We start from the raw sequence: 17,300 nt of genomic DNA, 5'->3' as shown, positions 1-17,300 counted from the left end.
TGCCCTTCGGGTACTTCCATGCTGTGGGCTTGATGCCGCTGGGCCACTTGGCCAAAGCCTCATTGCTGCGGGATGCTCGGCTGGCACTGAACTCGCAGCCGGCCGCGGTTTCCCTGCCCGCATCGGTGGGCAGACGCGGCATTGCTGGTTCCTGCTGGCGATTGCCTTTCATTGCCTTTCCCCGGTAGGTACCTCAGGAGAGCTGGGTGGGATCAGGCAGATCAAAATCGAGCCGGATGAGCTGGACATCATCCAGATCACCGTGCCAGGTAGGCGCTGGGGTACCGGCTGTGTGCAGTGGCCTCTGCGCAGGCAGGGCTGCTGCATCATGTCTCGGCATCTTGCTTTGAGAAGAGGCGTTTGCAGGGTATCTCCCAGCACGGAAGGTCCCCCCGTGCCCGTGCACTGGTCTTTCTTCCCTGAAAGTCATTTTAAGGGGCATATTGGGAATGAGCTGGTTTCCTGGGGGCAGTGGAGGGTGTTTTAGGGCTCTTCGTTGTTTCTCTCTCTCCTTCGTTGCTTTTCTATTTTGCCTTTCCCCTGGAGAAAGCAAGCCTGGTTTGCTGCTTTCCTTCACATGCGGGCTTGGAGGATCCCAGGTATTGAGCGCAGGATGCTTTTGGTGAAGTCCTTAATTTAGAAAAACAGCCTGGTTATGAAGAGTTTGTAAGAACAGGTTTAATATTAAGCATGTGCTGAAAACATGTTGGAATTGGTGGCACTCATGCATTTCCCCGCGTTTCTGCCTGGAGAGGTCGGTGGCGATGGGTGGTGATGGAGACGAGCGGTTGGGTGCTTGAGGGGCAGCTGGGAGAGTCGTTTTCCACTTACCTGACCTGGACAGCACAGCAAATGGTAGGATGATCCTCAGAGTTTAATGAGTGGATAGTTAGCACTTTGCATTTTCAGTGTCCTTTACAAACATTAATTAATAATCTCACCAGAATGAGGGCAGCAACAGGGCGAGCGATGCTGGGGACAGCAGTGACGCCCAGCCCTGCCACACTGGTGCGATCTCTGTTTCACCCAAATTGTAGCAGTCCCCTTAATACAGTGATATTTGGGGAGTCACTCCAGGATTATCGTAGAATTGACTTAACGTACGGTTAATATAGGGGAAGGAGAAGGAACAAGGTATAGTGGTAGATCAAACATTTTAATTTTCAACTTGGCAGCTAATGGAAGAGAAGAAAGCTAATACGTGGCGAGCTGGCGGTACATGTGAGGAGGAGGAGGAGGTGTTATCACTTCTCCGGTGCTGGGTAGATCATACCTGAAGTCCAGAGTCCACCTTTTCTTACCTTATTTGAAGATCAAGTTCAATCAGAGGGAGTACAACTGAGGGCAGGGAGGAGGATTAATAGAAAGAGGTGCTCACCTACAGGGAGAAATTGATGAAATTTGGATTATTTATCCTGCGAGGTGATGATTAAGAAGTGACCTGATTGAAGTATTTAAACTAGCTGAAGGTTTATTTAAAGCTAAGTTTGGATAGCTCTTTGAGGGCGTTGGAGAGCCCAGCATTAGGGGAGACAGGTTTAAATGAAGAGGGCATACAGATTACATAAGGGAAACCCAAGGAGGTGTGATTTTGGGGAGGAAGGCAGCATTAGCGGAATGGTTTTCCCACAGTGGAGTAGCTAAGTCAAGCAGCATTAACTTTTTAAGCCAAAATTGAGTGTCTGGATGGAATTAAGCCAAGTAAATTGTTTTGAAATATTTTTGCTCTTCACCTTCTGCGGAGGTTAGGAAGAAACTTTTGCTCCTGTCCCTCGGACTGAGAGGTCGGGTGTGTTTCAGGGACGAGCTCCGGGTGGTTCCGGGGAGGAAGAAGGCAGATGCACCCCCAGAGCAGCTCCTGGTGTGGGGCCGTGGTGTGTGGGGCTCCCGGGAGCGGAGGGCCCTTCGCTCAGCCCTTGCTGATGGGCCAGGACCCTCTGAACCCTATTTTGGGGACAGTGCCCCCCCCCAGCACCGAAATAAAAGCTGCCTGTGGGGTTTTGTCCGCAGACCGATCGCCCGGTTCAGATGAGATGCACGACCCGGTGCCCACGCACATGGCCTCGGAGGAGTCGAACTACATGCTAGAAACGGTAGCAGGTACCAGAAATGAAGCATCCAGGAGACTGCGCAGGGGCACGGGAGTTTGTGTGTGTGTCAGAAATGAGTAAATACCATTTATGAGCCAAGGTGATGGCGTTGGGACCCACTTCCAGAGTTGTGGCCTCAATCAGGCCAGCTGGGAGCTCTGATAGACAAACTGGTGGCTTTTCCAGCACCACCGCTCCTTCCCAGCCCCTCTCCAGCCCCAGCTCGCTGCAAACCCCAGCTCCTCTGCCCGACTCACGACTGGGATTTACCTGGGGGATTTGTGCCGGCACTGCGGCTGCCCTCACTCATGCCGAGTGCTGGGTCTCGCCTCTCCCAGGAAGCCCATGCCGAAGGGCAGGCAGACCTCTTGGATGTAGGCGACGGGTTTATTCTGCCTATGCAGCTCCTGGCACGGTGCTGCCAGCCCGAGCCTGCGCTGGGATGCGTGCTCAGAGCTTAGTGAGGGGAGGGGGAGCTGGGTGACTGCAGGGGACCTGGAGAACTCCTGCTTATATCTGGTCTGGTTTTGCTGGTGCCAGCTGCCGCTAACCCTCCTCTTCCTCAGCAGGGACAGAGAAGGGGCCCAGCGAGGAGTCGCGACATGAAGAAAAGCAGATGGAGGGCTCAGGTGAGTGGACGATGAACTCCGAGCATTGCCCATCATTGCAAGTTTTTGGAAGGATGGATGAACACAGATATATTTCGGGTTGGGTTTCATGGGCTTCCTACATCATGAGCAAAGCATTCAGCCTCTGAAAAGCTCAGCACAGAAGGGCACCGCTGTGTTCCTGGGCTCTGTCCTCCCCTCTCTTGCCCAGATTTGCTTTTTCCCCTATTTTTTTTCCTCCGTGCTGCTAGCACAGCTCTGTGGCAGGTGCATCACTGCCCTTCCTCGCTTGGGGATGAGCTTGGAGGCAGCTGCCGGAGGACCGGCACTGATCTGGGAGACGTGAAGAGCACACGGCCGGCTCTACCGGGGGTCAGGGGCTGCTTGTCTGCGCTGTGTGTTGCTTGCCCTGGAGGCAGCTGGTTTCTCAGAGCATTTCCCTCTTTTTCTTTTTCTTTTTTTTTTTTTTTTTTTTTTTTTGCAGATGGTATAGGGGACGTTTTAAGTCATTTGAGGAAACAAGTTGAAATTTTGTTCAACACGAGATACGGTAAGATGGTCGTTAACACATGTTCATCATGCTGAGTGCCGGCCTCTGCTGCGGGGAGCTCCTAATTGCTCAGAAATGTCACCTACCATTTCCAAACCAGCAGCTGAGTAAAGGTGCAATCTAATTTGTTCATTTGCTGTCTGCTGGGCTTACAAATGCATTTGAAATCTCCCCAGGCCGTGTTATTGCAGCTCTTCCCCTTGGTTTCCTCAATGCCTTCTCACTGGCTGCAGCCCAGGAATTGCCACCATGACCTTCAGCCTTCCTCTCATGGAGGGAAGGACCAAAGTGGTTCCCCCCATCACTTGTTTGAAATATCAGAGAGGGTTTTCCACCCGAGGTGGTTGTGGCGTGGCTCAGGAAGGCTGGTGGGACCCCGGCGCCAGGGGCTGGCACTCAGCATGCTCTGCTCACCCCTCTTTAGAAAGGTTATTTAACCCAGAAAAAATACAAGTGAGGTCACACGTGCACTTTGAGAGCTGGCAGAAAGGTTTTGCCACTGGCAGAACCAGGAGATGCGGCTCTGCCCAGCGGTCCCCAAAAGCCGGGGGCAGAGCTGAGCTATGCCCCTGGGCTGGGAGAGCCCATGGTGACTGGAGGAAAGGAGAGGGGCCGGGATGCTCTCGGGCAGGGTTGGGTGCTGGGGATGCAGCTGGAACGGCCCTCAAGGCAGCCCACGTTTTAGTAACAGACTGGGAGTCCTCGCCTGCACTGGTGAGATTTTGTCCTGATTTTTTACCTCTGGCCAAACAGCACTGCTTGGCACTGGCTGTTTGGTGGCTTTTTGGCAATATTTAGCAGAGCAAGGGGAGCCCTCGCCGTGCCGGGCTGCACGGGCTGGCAGGGCACCCCCAGGCACGTTCTCTGTCCCCTCATCTAGCAGAGGGACATCCATGGAGGTCTGGATGTGGGGTCCCATTGCCTTGTGGAGAGATGCTTGCAACCTTTATAGGAAGCCCCTTTGACGTGTGCCACCGAAAGGCAGGCTGTGTTAACGCAGCAATGCAGAAGCCAGCTCTGGGTGGCTGCCTGGCTCTGTCCCTCATCTCGTGTCTGCCAGTGTCAGGGACATCCCCACCAGGCACAGAGTGACAACAAACTCTCCAAAAACCTCTTCAGCCCCGCCGCCGACATATCGTGTCGCTGCTGCTTTGATCTGACGTGGAGGTCCAGCAAACTAACGAGATTTGGTCCCCACGCAGCGAAAGCCATAGGAATATCAGAGCCGGTCAAAGTTCCCTACTCCAAGTTCCTGATGTACCCTGAGGACCTGTTCGTTGTGGGCTTGCCAGAGGGCATCCTGCTGCGGCGCCCCAACTGCTTCGGGATTGCGAAGCTGAAGAAGATCCTGCAAGCGAGCAACAACATCCAGTTTGTCATTAAAAGGTAAGGCAGACGGTGTGGCCGTCCCCTGGGGAGGATGTTCCTGCTTGGAGCTCCTGCCACTGTGCAGTGTCCTGGGGAACATCCATCACTTGGTCACCTTCAATAAATTTGCTTGATTAGAAGCAACTAAAGGTTGTTGCCTTGTTGGAGCCATCCCTGAGAGGCAGCGGTGGTGTTGTCATCTCTCCCTCAATGTCTTTTGGGCTTTTAACCCACTTTTGCAAAGGTTTGGCCACAGCAGCAAGGAGCACCCAAGGGTGGGTGAAGGAGCCAGAGCCTTTAACCTTCAGGGTGCTCAGGCATGGGGCAAGGAGAGGGGCTGGGAGCTCCGGAGGGTTTTCCTGTGGGAAGCGGCTCTGGCTGAGGTCCAGATGTGCACATCTGTGCCTCAGCAGGATGCTGTGGGCATCAGGGAAGATGCTGTCCTTGCGCTGGGGAGCCGGGGGGGTCACAGGAGCTGGGGGGGCTGTGAGAAGCCATGACCGATGTAACACAACGGCATTGCCCTGAAAGAGGGAACGGATCCAGCCGAGATGGATTTAAAAATTTCTTTAGGTATTTTGGGGGGTTTCTCACCCAAATGCTGACTCTGCCTCCCTTGCAGAGGAGAGAGCTGACGCGACCAATGCGTCGGGCGGCTGAAACAGAAAATGAACATTGGGAACACAGAGATTTTGTGGTGTCGGACCAGCAGCTCACAGGCCAGCCTGACCACACTTTGGGGTTTCTCCTGGCCCCATCCCAGACCCATTTCTCTGTGACACAGCTTCAGCATGGCTCGTAACGAGCCCTGCTATCACCTCGCTGTGTGGTTTTAGCATTAGATACCCAAGTGACAATTTTTGGTGCCAATTGTATGATGAAAGGAGCCGTGCATGGCTTCTCCCATCCCCAAGAAACATGCAGGACCATGTCTCCTAGAAGTCTGTAACCGCTGATTAAAGCTGCTCAGCCATCACCAGCTTAATCTCATCCCGGGGAGCATCACATCAGCTCACTAAAGAGTCTGTTGGCATGAAAATTACTTCCAAAGTTTCCCCGCTGCATTGCAGGAGCTTTAAAATTGCGTTAGCCAGACACGGTTAGTGGTTAGTGGCTGTAGGAGCGTTGTCCTAGGGGATGCTGGAGCAGCGGGGTGTCGCTGGCCGGGGAGCTCACTCGCGTGCCCTCTGCTTCTCGCTGTTTTCCAGGCCGGAGCTGCTGGCGGAGGGCGTAAAGGAGCCGGCGTCGGACAGCCCGGCAGCCAAAGGTAGGCTGCGAGGCGCCCGGCAGCCGGGCCGTTAAGGACTAGGTAGGAGAGGAGTGAGAGCGTTTTCCTACAGTGCGTCTCTTGCCTTCCCTCCCCACCTCATTTTTTGGCTGGAAACCCCTTCCTGTGCGTCCCCCTTGGTGGCACCGCGAATCCTAATTCCTCTTATGTCCCCTGTCTCAGCCGCCGGCGAGAGGGATTCGAGTGAGGTGCTGCTGGAGGATGCTGTGAAGAGACAGGGCTTTCAAGGTGAGGGCCTGGAGGCATCTGCAGGGGGTTGGAGGCAGAGCCCCTGGCCCGTTGCAGGGACTGTGTAGAGCAAACAGACGTGGGAAGGGGGTGGCCGCGGGGCATCAGGCCTCGGTGAGTCGGCAGAGGAGCAAGGCAGGCAAGGATGGGAGGGAAGAGAGGAGAGGAGGAGGTGGGGTGAGAGGATGGGAAGGACAGGCAACCAGAAGACAAGTCGCGCAGCCGGGGCAGGCAGTCCCATAGGTCCAAGGAAGAGGCTCGAAGTGCTCTGGATGGTGCCCTAATTAACCGGCTTTGCTTATCTCGCCGTCTGACCTTGTGAGATGCATAATTAAGTCTTCCAAGCCTCGGGGTTTGCCTTTTCTGGAGCTTTTTCCACCTGGGTGATGTTTGTATAAACACCGCTCCTGTCCGGCACGCACTGGCAGCTGGCGTGGTGGCTCTGTTGGGGGAAGGAGCGATGGTGAGAAGCCCGTGGGCTGGGGGGGCAAGTGCTGCCCTCCTCGAGCATCCCTTTCCTCGGGCCATGGGGGCCTGCAAGGGTTTGCAGAGAGGGACGGAGGCTTTTCAAAGACTTTGGCTTCTCAGAGAGGCTTTGGAGTGCGTTTTATTTTAACGCCGGTAATTATCGTAACTGAATCTTCGATTTCATGCGGCTTTTATTCTTAGTAAAGAGGCAGGGGAAAAAAACCCATATTTCTGTTTAGATTATTTTTAAGGACTTTGAATGGCCCACTCCAGAGATTAGCTAATTGCAAGATAAGGACTTTCCTATAATTAGAAAATGGCATTACTTAAAAGTCACAGAGTGCCTTTTAATTTACCAGCAGAAGTCCATAATTGTTTCTTTATTTTACAGAAAATTATGATGCCAGGCTTTCCAGAATAGACATCGCTAACACGCTGCGGGAACAAGTCCAGGACCTGTTCAATAAGAAATACGGTGAGAAACCAGAGGGGCAGTTGGTTTTATTCCCCCCTTATCCCCTCCTGATTTTTTGCTCCCTATCCCTCCCCTCTCCTCCCGATTCCCCCTTGCCAGGTGCTTTTTCTCACCTCCCCCTTGAGCGGCTGGCACCTCGGAGGGCCGGGGAGGGAACGGTGGGTCTGGGAATCGGTGCTCTTTGCTGCAGACACTTGCTGCCTAGGCGGCTCCCACGCAGCACAGGGGAGCCCGTGATGGAGAGTGTGCCGCAGCCCTTCCCGCTGCCTGCCCTCCCTGGCCACGTTTTGGTGGGTTTTTTTTCTTTTAACCCCCCGTTCCATGAAGAACAACGATGGGAAATTCATTAGTGGAGAATTGCGGAGCAGTGGGGGCACAGAGGGTGATGGGGGGTTGGGAAGGGAATAGGGAGAGGCCGTAGCGAGCACTCGCAGGAGTGTTGGGGGACGAGTAGATGCCGCTCCTCCTGTCCCCAGGGCACCTACCCGGGCTCTGCAGGGCGCTCCCATGGCCTGCCTGCCCCAGCGTCTGTTCTTTATCAAGCAAGGCAGGGAAATGCTGTTTTCCTCATTTTCTAGGCAGGGATAAGACTCGTGCAGGTTCCCAGGTACCCACAAGAACAATTACTTGCAAGGAAATGTGTAGCCTTGGTCCTGCAGCCAGACCTCAGAGAGGGAACATGTCTATAGAGTTATCTCCAAATAATGTCCCAAAGCAAAGAGCAACAGCTTTCCGTCCCTCCCACTGCACTGCACGGACGTCATCGTAGAGGACGGTGACTTCCCTCAGCCCCACCAGCCCTGCTGCATGTGTGTGGCTGCCTTGGGACCCCTCCACTCCCATCGTGGAGGCGGCCTGAAAATGTTGGTCCTTGATCTACACTTGACGTGGTACCTTGAGCAGCCTGCTCACACCACGCCGTGCTTTGGCAGGTTGGGGATGGAGCCAGAGCCGCAGTACAAATGGCATCCCTGGCATCCTGCACGCTTACTGCTCGCTTACCGCTCGCTTCTCTCCCAGGTGAGGCCTTGGGGATTAAATACCCCGTGCAAGTGCCATACAAGCGGATCAAGAGCAATCCGGGGTCGGTGATTATAGAGGGGCTGCCCCCCGGGATCCCCTTCAGGAAGCCGTGCACCTTCGGCTCGCAGAACCTGGAGAGGATATTGGCCGTCGCCGATAAAATCAAGTTCACCGTGACGAGGTACGTGGTGAGAGGTGTCAGCCGCCCCACCGAGGAGGAGGGAGAGAGGAGGGAGTCGACCTAAATGCATCCCCAGCTCTGCCAGCCCCATAGGGGCAGGACTGTAAATACTATAAATGCCTCCAGCCCCCAAGACAGCAATTAAGTCAGCAGCTAAAGGTTTGACAGAAAGGAGGGGACCATAAAATAGAGACTCCTGCTCTTTCCTCCTGTCTGCTGCTTGGGGAGGCGGTGGGTTAGGCACTGGCAGGAGAAAACGGTGCTCGGTGCAATGGATGCACAGGCAGAGAAATCCCAGCCCCTTTTCTAGGAGGCTTGAGCTAGGAGAAACGTTGCTTGGTTTATTGCTGGTGCAAGGCAGCGCTCAGGGTCCCGCAGCACTTGGAGAGGTGCCGGGCACTGGCTGTTTGTGGCAGGGTCCTGTGGGTTTTGCAGCCAAAGGGGACGGACACAAGTGGGAGAGGAAAAGCACTTTATCAGTGTATCACTGTAAGGTGAGACAGGGAAAAAATGGTTTTAAGAGTGGCTCTGTCACCCTCTTGCTGGGCCACGCTGCCTGTCTTCTTACCGACGGGGCGCATGCTGCCCCGAGCAGGACCGCAAGGACTCCGTCTCCGCAGAGCTCCTGCGGGTCCCACAGGAGTCGTGGCACAGCGTGCAAAAGACAGGCTGATCCCTAATTCTCCTTGGGCCGCGGGAGGGTGCTCGGTCCAGGCATGTTGGCTTCCTAGTGGCATTTCATTTTAAATCTCCTTTTTTCCTTATTTTTCACAGGCCTTTTCAAGGACTCATCCCCAAACCCGGTAAGAGATGATGCCTTTTTCCCTAAGCAATGCATTGGCCAAGTGTTTAGTGGTGGTCAGGGAGTTGTAAGCTGTGGATGGTGAGCAATAATTTTATCAGCTGGAGGAAGGTTGCCCCTGACCTCGCTTTCCTGGGCTTCCCACTTTGGTTTTGCTGTTGTTTGGTGCCTTTGCTGAAGTTCCCCTGACTGAGACAGCGGGCCTCAGCGTCACCCATCGGTACTGCTGCTGTTGCCTTGAACTGATGGCATTTTTCAAGAGCTAATCTAGGGCAGGGATCTGTGTTCTGTATTTAAGAAAGCACCCGCTTTCTTAAGTGTTTTCTTAAAATAAGTAAGTGTTGCAATGAGGTGCCAGGTTCGGTGGCAAGGGAGGGTCATGGGAAGGGAGTGATGAACCACAGGGTCCGCATCGGGCTACAGCAGCGTGGCAAGTGAAAGCCCTCTCTGGCTCGTGGGCATCCCACGTGTGGATACCCGGGGGGAGATGTGGGAGAGGGGAGGACGGGGTGTCTGGGGTGTGCTCCGTACCCAGCTGCAGAAATCACCATCCCGGAGCCACGTCCTTCCCCGTGCATCGCTGCGGTAGCTCTGTCTCTCGCTTCTAGGCTGCCCAAAAAAAGAGAGCTGCCGTCAGAAACGTGGGTAAAAACCTGTCTCGGTTTTAAATGTCTGTAATTACAACTGTTGGAAGAGCACAGATGGGTGCAAAAAACGTTGTCGTCTTTATTGATGGCTTCCCATTTCCTTGGCCAGCCTCCACGGGGATGGCACAATTTAGGGAAGACAAATATGACAGAGAGGAAAACATTTATATGCCCTTATTGGGAACAAGCAAGAAGGTGTTAGACGCCCGAGAGGGCTCTAACAAAAGGCGAGCTGTCTGAGAAATTCAGTCCAGGGCATGGTCCATGTGTCGGCCCTCTGCATCCCTGTGTATGGCCCAGCCAAGACGATGGGGAGGTCCCCGAGACCTCCACGGACCTTGGCCTTAGAGTTCCTATCTCTCGGTCCTAAGCAGCAAGGTGCCGGCTCGCATCAGCTGGACCTTAAACGAGCCCTCGGCGAAATGCAAGTTTTGCAGAACTCTGGTTTTCCACAGAATTACACGGCTATAACGCCGGAGTGAGCCAAGGATGTATCTGCTCTTCCAGCCACATCTTGTCTTCCCGTTCCTCCGCCGTAATCGGTATAATTACGTTAAGAGACGCTGATCTGACACAAATCACACCATTAACAAAGGAGCACATCAGAAGGCAAATACTTCAACCTGCCAGCTGGCTGGGAAACACAGCCTGATAAATAGAGATGTAGAGGAAATTGATTTTCTTTTCGATGCACAACGGTTTTTTTTTCCTCCTTCTCCAGCTGAACGCTCCCACCATGGGCTGGCCCATGCTAGCACAAACCCAAAGACATATTTTATTCTGTGTATTGTGGTACTCGAGTGGGCTCGGGAGGAGGTCGCAGCATCCCAGCGGGGCTCGGGGCTTCGCGCCCTCTCCTCCCACGGGGGTTTTAAATAAGAGCAGTCGCAGGTGAGGGGTTTTTCTTACTTGACATCTCAATTTGTTATAGACTATTTCATATATTTGCTAAATCTTCGGAGACAATTGCAGGAGTTATAATTATTTTCTAGTAGTCAGACTACCACCAGAATGTCTCCTCGAGAAAAAAGCTGTTTGTATTTTGCCCCCCAAAAATCCCCGTTGACAGCAATTAACTTCTCATCTGCTTTTCCACCCCATTACACCGAAGTGGATGGTGGTAACACAGTGGTACATTCACTGCCTTGGCTTTGATCGCTTTTCATCTGCCTTAACAAAATTAATGACTTCCAACTAGCCATAGATCATTAAAAATTTAAATTTAAGAGTGTTCTTTTTACCTCAATCTTGTGTAGTAAAGTCCTGCCATGTAAACTGAAGAGCAGCAGCAGAAGTGCGTGCTTGGCGTTAAAACAAAATCAATGAAAATCACTTTTATTTTGCAGAGGAGCGTTAAAATGAAAGCAATAGTTACTCCCAAGCAGGATGGCATTGCAAAGGCATCTAAAAGCTGGAAAGCCCAGGAGATGACTGTATAAATATAAGGGAAGTTATGGTTTTTGTGGATCATTTTGGCCAAAAATTACATGAAAAGTACACATTTTAAGGGAAAAGGGAAATTTAACATTTTTTTTTAAAAAAAATCACTTTGGGGTGATTTTAGTTGCCTTTACGTTAAATTATGGGTTTAATTTGCTTTAAACAAGTTGTGCACCTCCTGCATTGCAAAGAGCATCCCAGATAACTGCAGGACCGCGGAGTACCGGCCTCCTTATCTCTCTCTTTTGGGGACACCCATTTTTTAAATGCGACAGAAACAGATAACAGGATTTCAATATAATCTGAGTGTCTCGCACCCTTTTTTCTCAAGATAATCTGTAATTTCTCTGTTGAGATGGTATCTCCCCCCTAATGGGTTGCAGTGGGGGCGGGGGGAGCGAGGCTGCCCGCACAGAGACGGCTGAGGGTGCGTGCCTGCAGGGATGCTGTTTGCAGAAGAAGGTGGTTTTTTGGGGGAATGAGGCTGGGTTTTGGAAAAATAAAGCCGGTGGTGCTCCCCGGTGCCCGGAGGAGGTCAGTGGCTGCAACCCCTTTCTGCAGCGTGCAGATCTGCAGCCTTTGAAAGGTGGGACAACGGCCCCGAGGTCACCGGTGCCTCTGCCAGCTCTTTACCTGCGTGGCTCCCGGGGGGCTTTAACTCAGGAGCAGAACCCTCCTGGTGTCCAGAGATTTTCCTTTTGATTTCCAGTTTCTTTTCTCCCCACCGCTGGTCTCTGCTCTGCAAAAAAGACCTTCCTTCAAAACCCCTTTTTGAAAGCAGAATGATCTTTCGGCATTAAACCAGAAGTGAGCGAGCAGGGGTGAAGCTCCAGCGCTATAAACATGGCACTTATCCTTTCTTTTCTTCTTTCCTGAGGCACAGAGATACAAAACAGGCTTAATTTGAGCCTTTGAAAAAAAAAAGATATCAAGCATAAGTAATCTAGCACACACAAAAAAAATCTTTCTGTATGTTAATTTTTATGTGCTTTGATTGAAAATGTACACCAGCTCCATCTGTCCTATTCCCCAAACTCCCCACCACCCTGATAGATTATTTCCCTTACTCCAATTAATAAAGTAGGGCAGGCAGTGTTCTTTAATTAAAAAAACCACACATCCAGGCATCCTTTTTATATTTTTTTTTTTTTTTAATCACAAGAGCACAATCCTCCTCAAGACTTTGATGAGATGTGCCTCGCGTTGGAAACTCCGAGCAAGAAAAAAAGAAAAGAGGAAAGCGCCTGATGGGGCAGTGATGGGAGCTGAGCGCATCTTGCTCCATCACCAGGTTGCTTTTTGAGGTCCATGCCCTTCTCCCTTCACCTCCCAGCCCCAACGTTTAACCCCCGCGGGAGCAGCCGGGTTATTTTTCCTTCTGATCCGCCTTCCTGTTATCCGGGGTGAATTATTTTTTAGTGTTCAGCTGGTCAGTGTTTCTAGTCTGACGGTGAAAATTCAAGCAGGTAGTGTGAATAGCTGTGGAGCTTCAAAGCCTGTTTATAAGCACCTCCTCGATGCCAGTCACCTTTTTCTTTGCCTATTCTTTGTCTCCTTTTCCCTTTCGCCTGCGTGTGTGGCATCCTCGCGCCGACGAGAAGGCAGCACCATCGCCCAGCTCATCCCAGCCCTCATGTTTGCTTTGCTCTTGCCTTCTTCCCACTCCCCGCCAGCCTCATATCCTGCCGTGTCCTTCAGAGACCCCAAAAGCCCCGTTTTTCATGGTGCTCATTGCACGGCGAGATGGGTGCCGCTCCATCCAGGCTGTGGTCCAGCACTTAGGGATGCGCTCCATACCTCGCAGCGCAGTAGCCGTGAGCCTGGTGGAATGCCTCCCTTGGTTAAGGCTGAGCAGCACATGTGGGTTACCAGGACAAAAAATTTTAATTATCTTTCTTAATCAGCATGATTTCATAAAGGCACCTTGAAATCTTCACCTGAAACACTACAAATGCCTTTGAGTTGCCACCGACCAAACGAAATGCCGTGCTGCCCTTCCTAGACCGTTTCTGATTCATATTGGAAAGATGCTGCTGTATGCTTCGCTTCCTTGCTGCCTGCCCGCACTCCTGCCTGCCTGCAGTCTGCCTGCACTCCTGCCCATGCTCCTGCCTGCATTCCTCCTTGACGGGAGCTATGCCAGGACCTCGTTCCCTCTTGGCTTGGACTCTAGCTTGGCTTTCCCAGTGCCGGCGAGACCCATCTGCATCTCTTCCCCTTTGCATTGCGTATTTGCCTAAACATTTTGCGTGGCGAGTGCCACCTGCAGGGCGTCCACGCAGGCAGGGTGTCACCCAGCGATTCGGGGGACGAGGCGATGGGCAGCATCGCTTATTTGCCGGCTGGGTCCTTCTGCGTGGCAGCAAGCAGCGGTGCCGCAGCCGCCAGCCGCTTACAGCAGGATTTGTCCGCCTGCAGCCCAGGCGGTGCAGGGTCCGGCTCAGCGCCCCGGCTCGCCGTGGTCTGCACCGAAACATCGTCGCCTGCAGCTGCCCTGTGCAAAAACCTTTGTTTTTCTGTTCCTTTGGTGCCGCTGAACTGAGGGGCTCTCCCCGCGCAGACAGTCGTGCCGGAGGCATTGGCAGAGCTCTTTGTGCCGCAATGGCTGCTTTCCTGAGCCTGCTTGAAATGTTTGATGCATATTTTGGGATTGCTTATGTCTCTGCTCAGCAAATTTGGATGTGCACCCTTGCTTTCTCCCCTATCCCCTCCAGTTTGCCGGTGCCAGCGTGCTGCAGTTTGGAAGCAAGAGCTTCCCCGCTGAGCCCCGTCCTTGTCCCAGTGCCACAACCCACAGCCCCCATCCTCCCCGCCGGCTCTCCCCATGGCTGCCAGCTTTGGCGTGAGGAGCCACTTCATTCCTCCTTTTGCCCATCATGCAAATCCTGGCCCTAGCCCGGTTGCTGCTGCTTTTCCCCAGGAAATTAATTTCTTTTTGATATCGCTTGTCACTTCGGAGTCAGTGGTGAGCGCCAGCCTCTCCTTAGGGATCCCTTTTTCTCCTGTCCCCCCGCCCGTTGCTGCAGAACTGACACAGTTTCCCTGTTTGCTTTTCATCTGCTTTAACCTCAGATATTTTTTTTCTCCTCCGGCGCGGCCACACAGCACAACCACTGCTGCTTTGGCACGTGCCGTAAATGCTGCAATTCGGCCACATGGCCCCGGGCACGTGTGGACCTCGAGCTGCTCAGAAGTGCGGCGTAGCTCGAGGGATGCTCGTGGGCTCAAGCACATCCCAAAACGGGTCCCTGGTGCACGGTGGAGAGCCCAGCCTGCCCGCCCAGCTCACGGGGCAGTTATTTAGCTACCAAAAGCATCTCTGTGCCAAGGGGCCTCGGGACCGGAGGAATTTTAAGCTGCTAGGGACAGTGTCATCCTGGGTTTTGCTTTTGTTTGTGACCAAGAAACCAAGCTGCAGCACTCATGGCTCTCTTTTTCTTTCTCTCTCTTTTTTTTTTTTTTTTTGTCTTCTTTTAACTTGCGCTGTAGCCCCTAGACGGATAACATCATTGGAAAAAGCCTACGCTGCCTTGAATGGTACGTAGCTCAGTTGATGCATCGTAGATGGTAGCAGACAAGAAATGCACTTGCGTTTTAATATGGGAATGAAAATGTCTTAAACCCCCAAATTTCAGGTATTTTTTTTTTTCCTCTCTGCTCTGTTTCCCTGTGATACCAAGAACTGAATGATGCAGGATGTGTTTAACAGTACTTTATTGTTGTTATTAATCCTCTCTGCATTTCTAAGCACCATTGCTGCAGTCCCTGGGCATCGGTGCCAGTTCTGCTCCAGACAAACCAACCTGCCACGTTATCCTCAGCTCATCCATGTGTCCAAGCAATTAATTTGTTAAAAAATCCACTTGCCATACACAAGGAGAGCTTGCACAGATTTGGGTTGGGTTTTTTTTGCTTTGCTTTAACACATACTCTGGGCCAGGGTTGGTATGTAGTCATGTAGGCTCCGGGGATTTAACATATATACTAATTTACAGGAGTAAAGAAGAGCTCGCCTGCTCGTATCTGTGGCAGGGCACAGCGTATCTCCGGCAGATCCAGCCTTAGTCCCATCAGCTGGAATTCTGGCATGTGTCTACATGTTAATTGCGTGCTCCCATGAGTTTATAGCTCTGCTTTGAAAACATGCATGTGTTGAGCTAGTTCTAACTGTATTTAACCCTGAGTTGCTGTGGAATAGCCTCAGTAAAGTCAGCAGGTTTATTCCGGATTTACACAGGGGTGTAATTGAATTATACCCATTGAAGCTGGAAGGGGGGAAGAGGCATGTATTTATCCTCTTAAGATTCAGGGCCAGATCCTGACCGCTGTAAGCAGCCTGCCCCGGCTGGGTGTTTCTTTGACATGACTGGGATTGCCTGAGGAAGGGACCCGTGCCACTTTCCCAGTGGGATGCATTGGGCAGTGGCTGTTTTCCTGATGAAATGGGCTTCATGCCAGGTGTTCTGGTAACGGGAGGTTGTTACTCCGAGCACAGTGACCGGGTGCAGGACGTGCATCGCCTGGAGCAGCACCCCGGGATGCTGGCAGTGGCACGGGGAGGAGGAAGGCTCCACCGGGTACCCTGCCCGGCCGTGCCGCGGCTTCGCTGCCGAGATCAGGGCTCGGCACATGGCATCGCGAACCCAGGCAGAACCATTATTTATCCTTGGGATACCTTGGATTTGGTTTTGTTGTGGGTTTTTTTGAAGTCACTAGAAGAATAGGCGGTGTTTTGGATCCTGTTGTCCAACAGCAGACACCTAAACCCCATTTTTAATAGCTACTGAATGTGACTTGGTGTTTCTAAAAGAAATGTCGAGCTCTGACAAGTCCTATTGGGAAAGAGGAAATGGTGCTTTAAAAATGTGACCACTTGTACGTAAGTGCCTATGGAGTGCAGAGGTCCTCGCTTCAGGCAAGTAGGATTGGGAAAAAAATAAGTCAATCAACTGGCTACTGTTTTTAATTTAAAAAAAAAAAAAAAAAGATAACACAGAGCTGAAGCCAGCAGCATGCATAAACCTGCTTTATGGGAAGGACTCAGCACATTCCAGGGGTGCCAGTGGCTTCCTTGCGTTGATTATTTCCCGAACCCAAATGGATAAACTCAAAGGTAGATGGAGATCCCTCTTGCCCGCAGCCGCCTGGGGACGGAGGGGCAGGTCCCCGGAAGCGGTGCCGCCGGCTGGTGCCTCCTCTCTGGCTTCTCTGTTATGCATGCTCAGTTCCAGGTTTTTCATGGCATTTGTTTGTGTCCTTGGATGGGAATTTGGGAGTCCTGCCCACTGCAAGGCGGAAAAAAAACCCCTTGGGATCTTGTTTCTTGCACTCGGGTCACTCGGGGCATGAGCGGAAAGGAAAGAGCGGCTGCGTTTTTCAGTCCCAGAGAATTAAACGAGTGAGAACACTTAATTTTGGTGTTTCTTTGTCTGCTACCATCTACACATCCATACGGGTGTGTATATACAGCCCAGAAACTGAGCATCAATGACAAGGAAGTCACAGAGGGAGCCCGCAGGGTTTGCCCCTGCCGGCCTGCCACGGCCTCGGAGCGGCACCACAAGGCAAGGTCTTGGTTCTTGAAATCAGAGCTCCTTGGCAACATCTATTTGATTTTCTTCTATTTTATCTATTTTTTGCTCCATCCCTTTCAAGCTGCTTTGTTGCCATTTCTGGATTTGAAGCATGACTTGGCCCTGAGGTTCCTTTGCAGAAACTTCTCCCTTTTTTTTTTCTTAGTTATATCCAGATAAAACTATTGTTTTCCAGGTGGAGAAGAGGCTTTTTTTGAGGCCGTACCCTGCAGTAGCAGGGTGCGGAGATTTAAGAGTGCCAGCTTTTCTCCAGGACCCCCAGCAGCAGGGTGGCCGAGGCGTGTGATTTCTGCTGGGGGTGCTGAGCGCTGGGCTCTGGGGCCTGGGCAGGGAGGCAAAGACTCGCGACAGGTTTTCAGCTTGCATTTAAAACAAAACTACAAGCCATGTGTTTGCTTAAACTCAAAATTGTGTGATTGCTCAAAATCAAATTAAATAGCTGCAGACCAGGAGCAGAGGATGCTCAGGGCCCTCTTGCTGAGGTTTGCAGCGCTCACCTTGATGTTTTAAATAACCATCCTGGATTTCCATCCTGTGG

The 17,300-nt window shown here is 52.2% G+C and overlaps 1 protein-coding gene across 1 annotated transcript in view; it reads left to right on the top strand.

Annotated features, from left to right (window-relative positions):
• The window catches only part of GTF2IRD1 (GTF2I repeat domain containing 1), a 45,583-nt gene that overhangs the window by 22,664 nt on the left and 5,619 nt on the right, over positions 1 to 17,300 (top strand). Inside the window, exons 12-22 of the mRNA XM_050908834.1 lie at positions 189 to 269; positions 2,011 to 2,100; positions 2,657 to 2,719; positions 3,183 to 3,248; positions 4,451 to 4,634; positions 5,825 to 5,883; positions 6,067 to 6,132; positions 6,992 to 7,075; positions 8,096 to 8,279; positions 9,054 to 9,082; positions 14,658 to 14,705. Coding sequence (XP_050764791.1) covers positions 189 to 269; positions 2,011 to 2,100; positions 2,657 to 2,719; positions 3,183 to 3,248; positions 4,451 to 4,634; positions 5,825 to 5,883; positions 6,067 to 6,132; positions 6,992 to 7,075; positions 8,096 to 8,279; positions 9,054 to 9,082; positions 14,658 to 14,705 — 954 coding nt within the window. The remainder of the gene's footprint in view (positions 1 to 188; positions 270 to 2,010; positions 2,101 to 2,656; positions 2,720 to 3,182; positions 3,249 to 4,450; positions 4,635 to 5,824; positions 5,884 to 6,066; positions 6,133 to 6,991; positions 7,076 to 8,095; positions 8,280 to 9,053; positions 9,083 to 14,657; positions 14,706 to 17,300) is intronic.

This window comes from Gymnogyps californianus, chromosome 20, assembly GCF_018139145.2.
Source record: "Gymnogyps californianus isolate 813 chromosome 20, ASM1813914v2, whole genome shotgun sequence".
Classification (NCBI taxonomy): Eukaryota; Metazoa; Chordata; class Aves; order Accipitriformes; family Cathartidae; genus Gymnogyps; species Gymnogyps californianus.
This window is presented reverse-complemented; position numbering and strand designations above follow the sequence as displayed.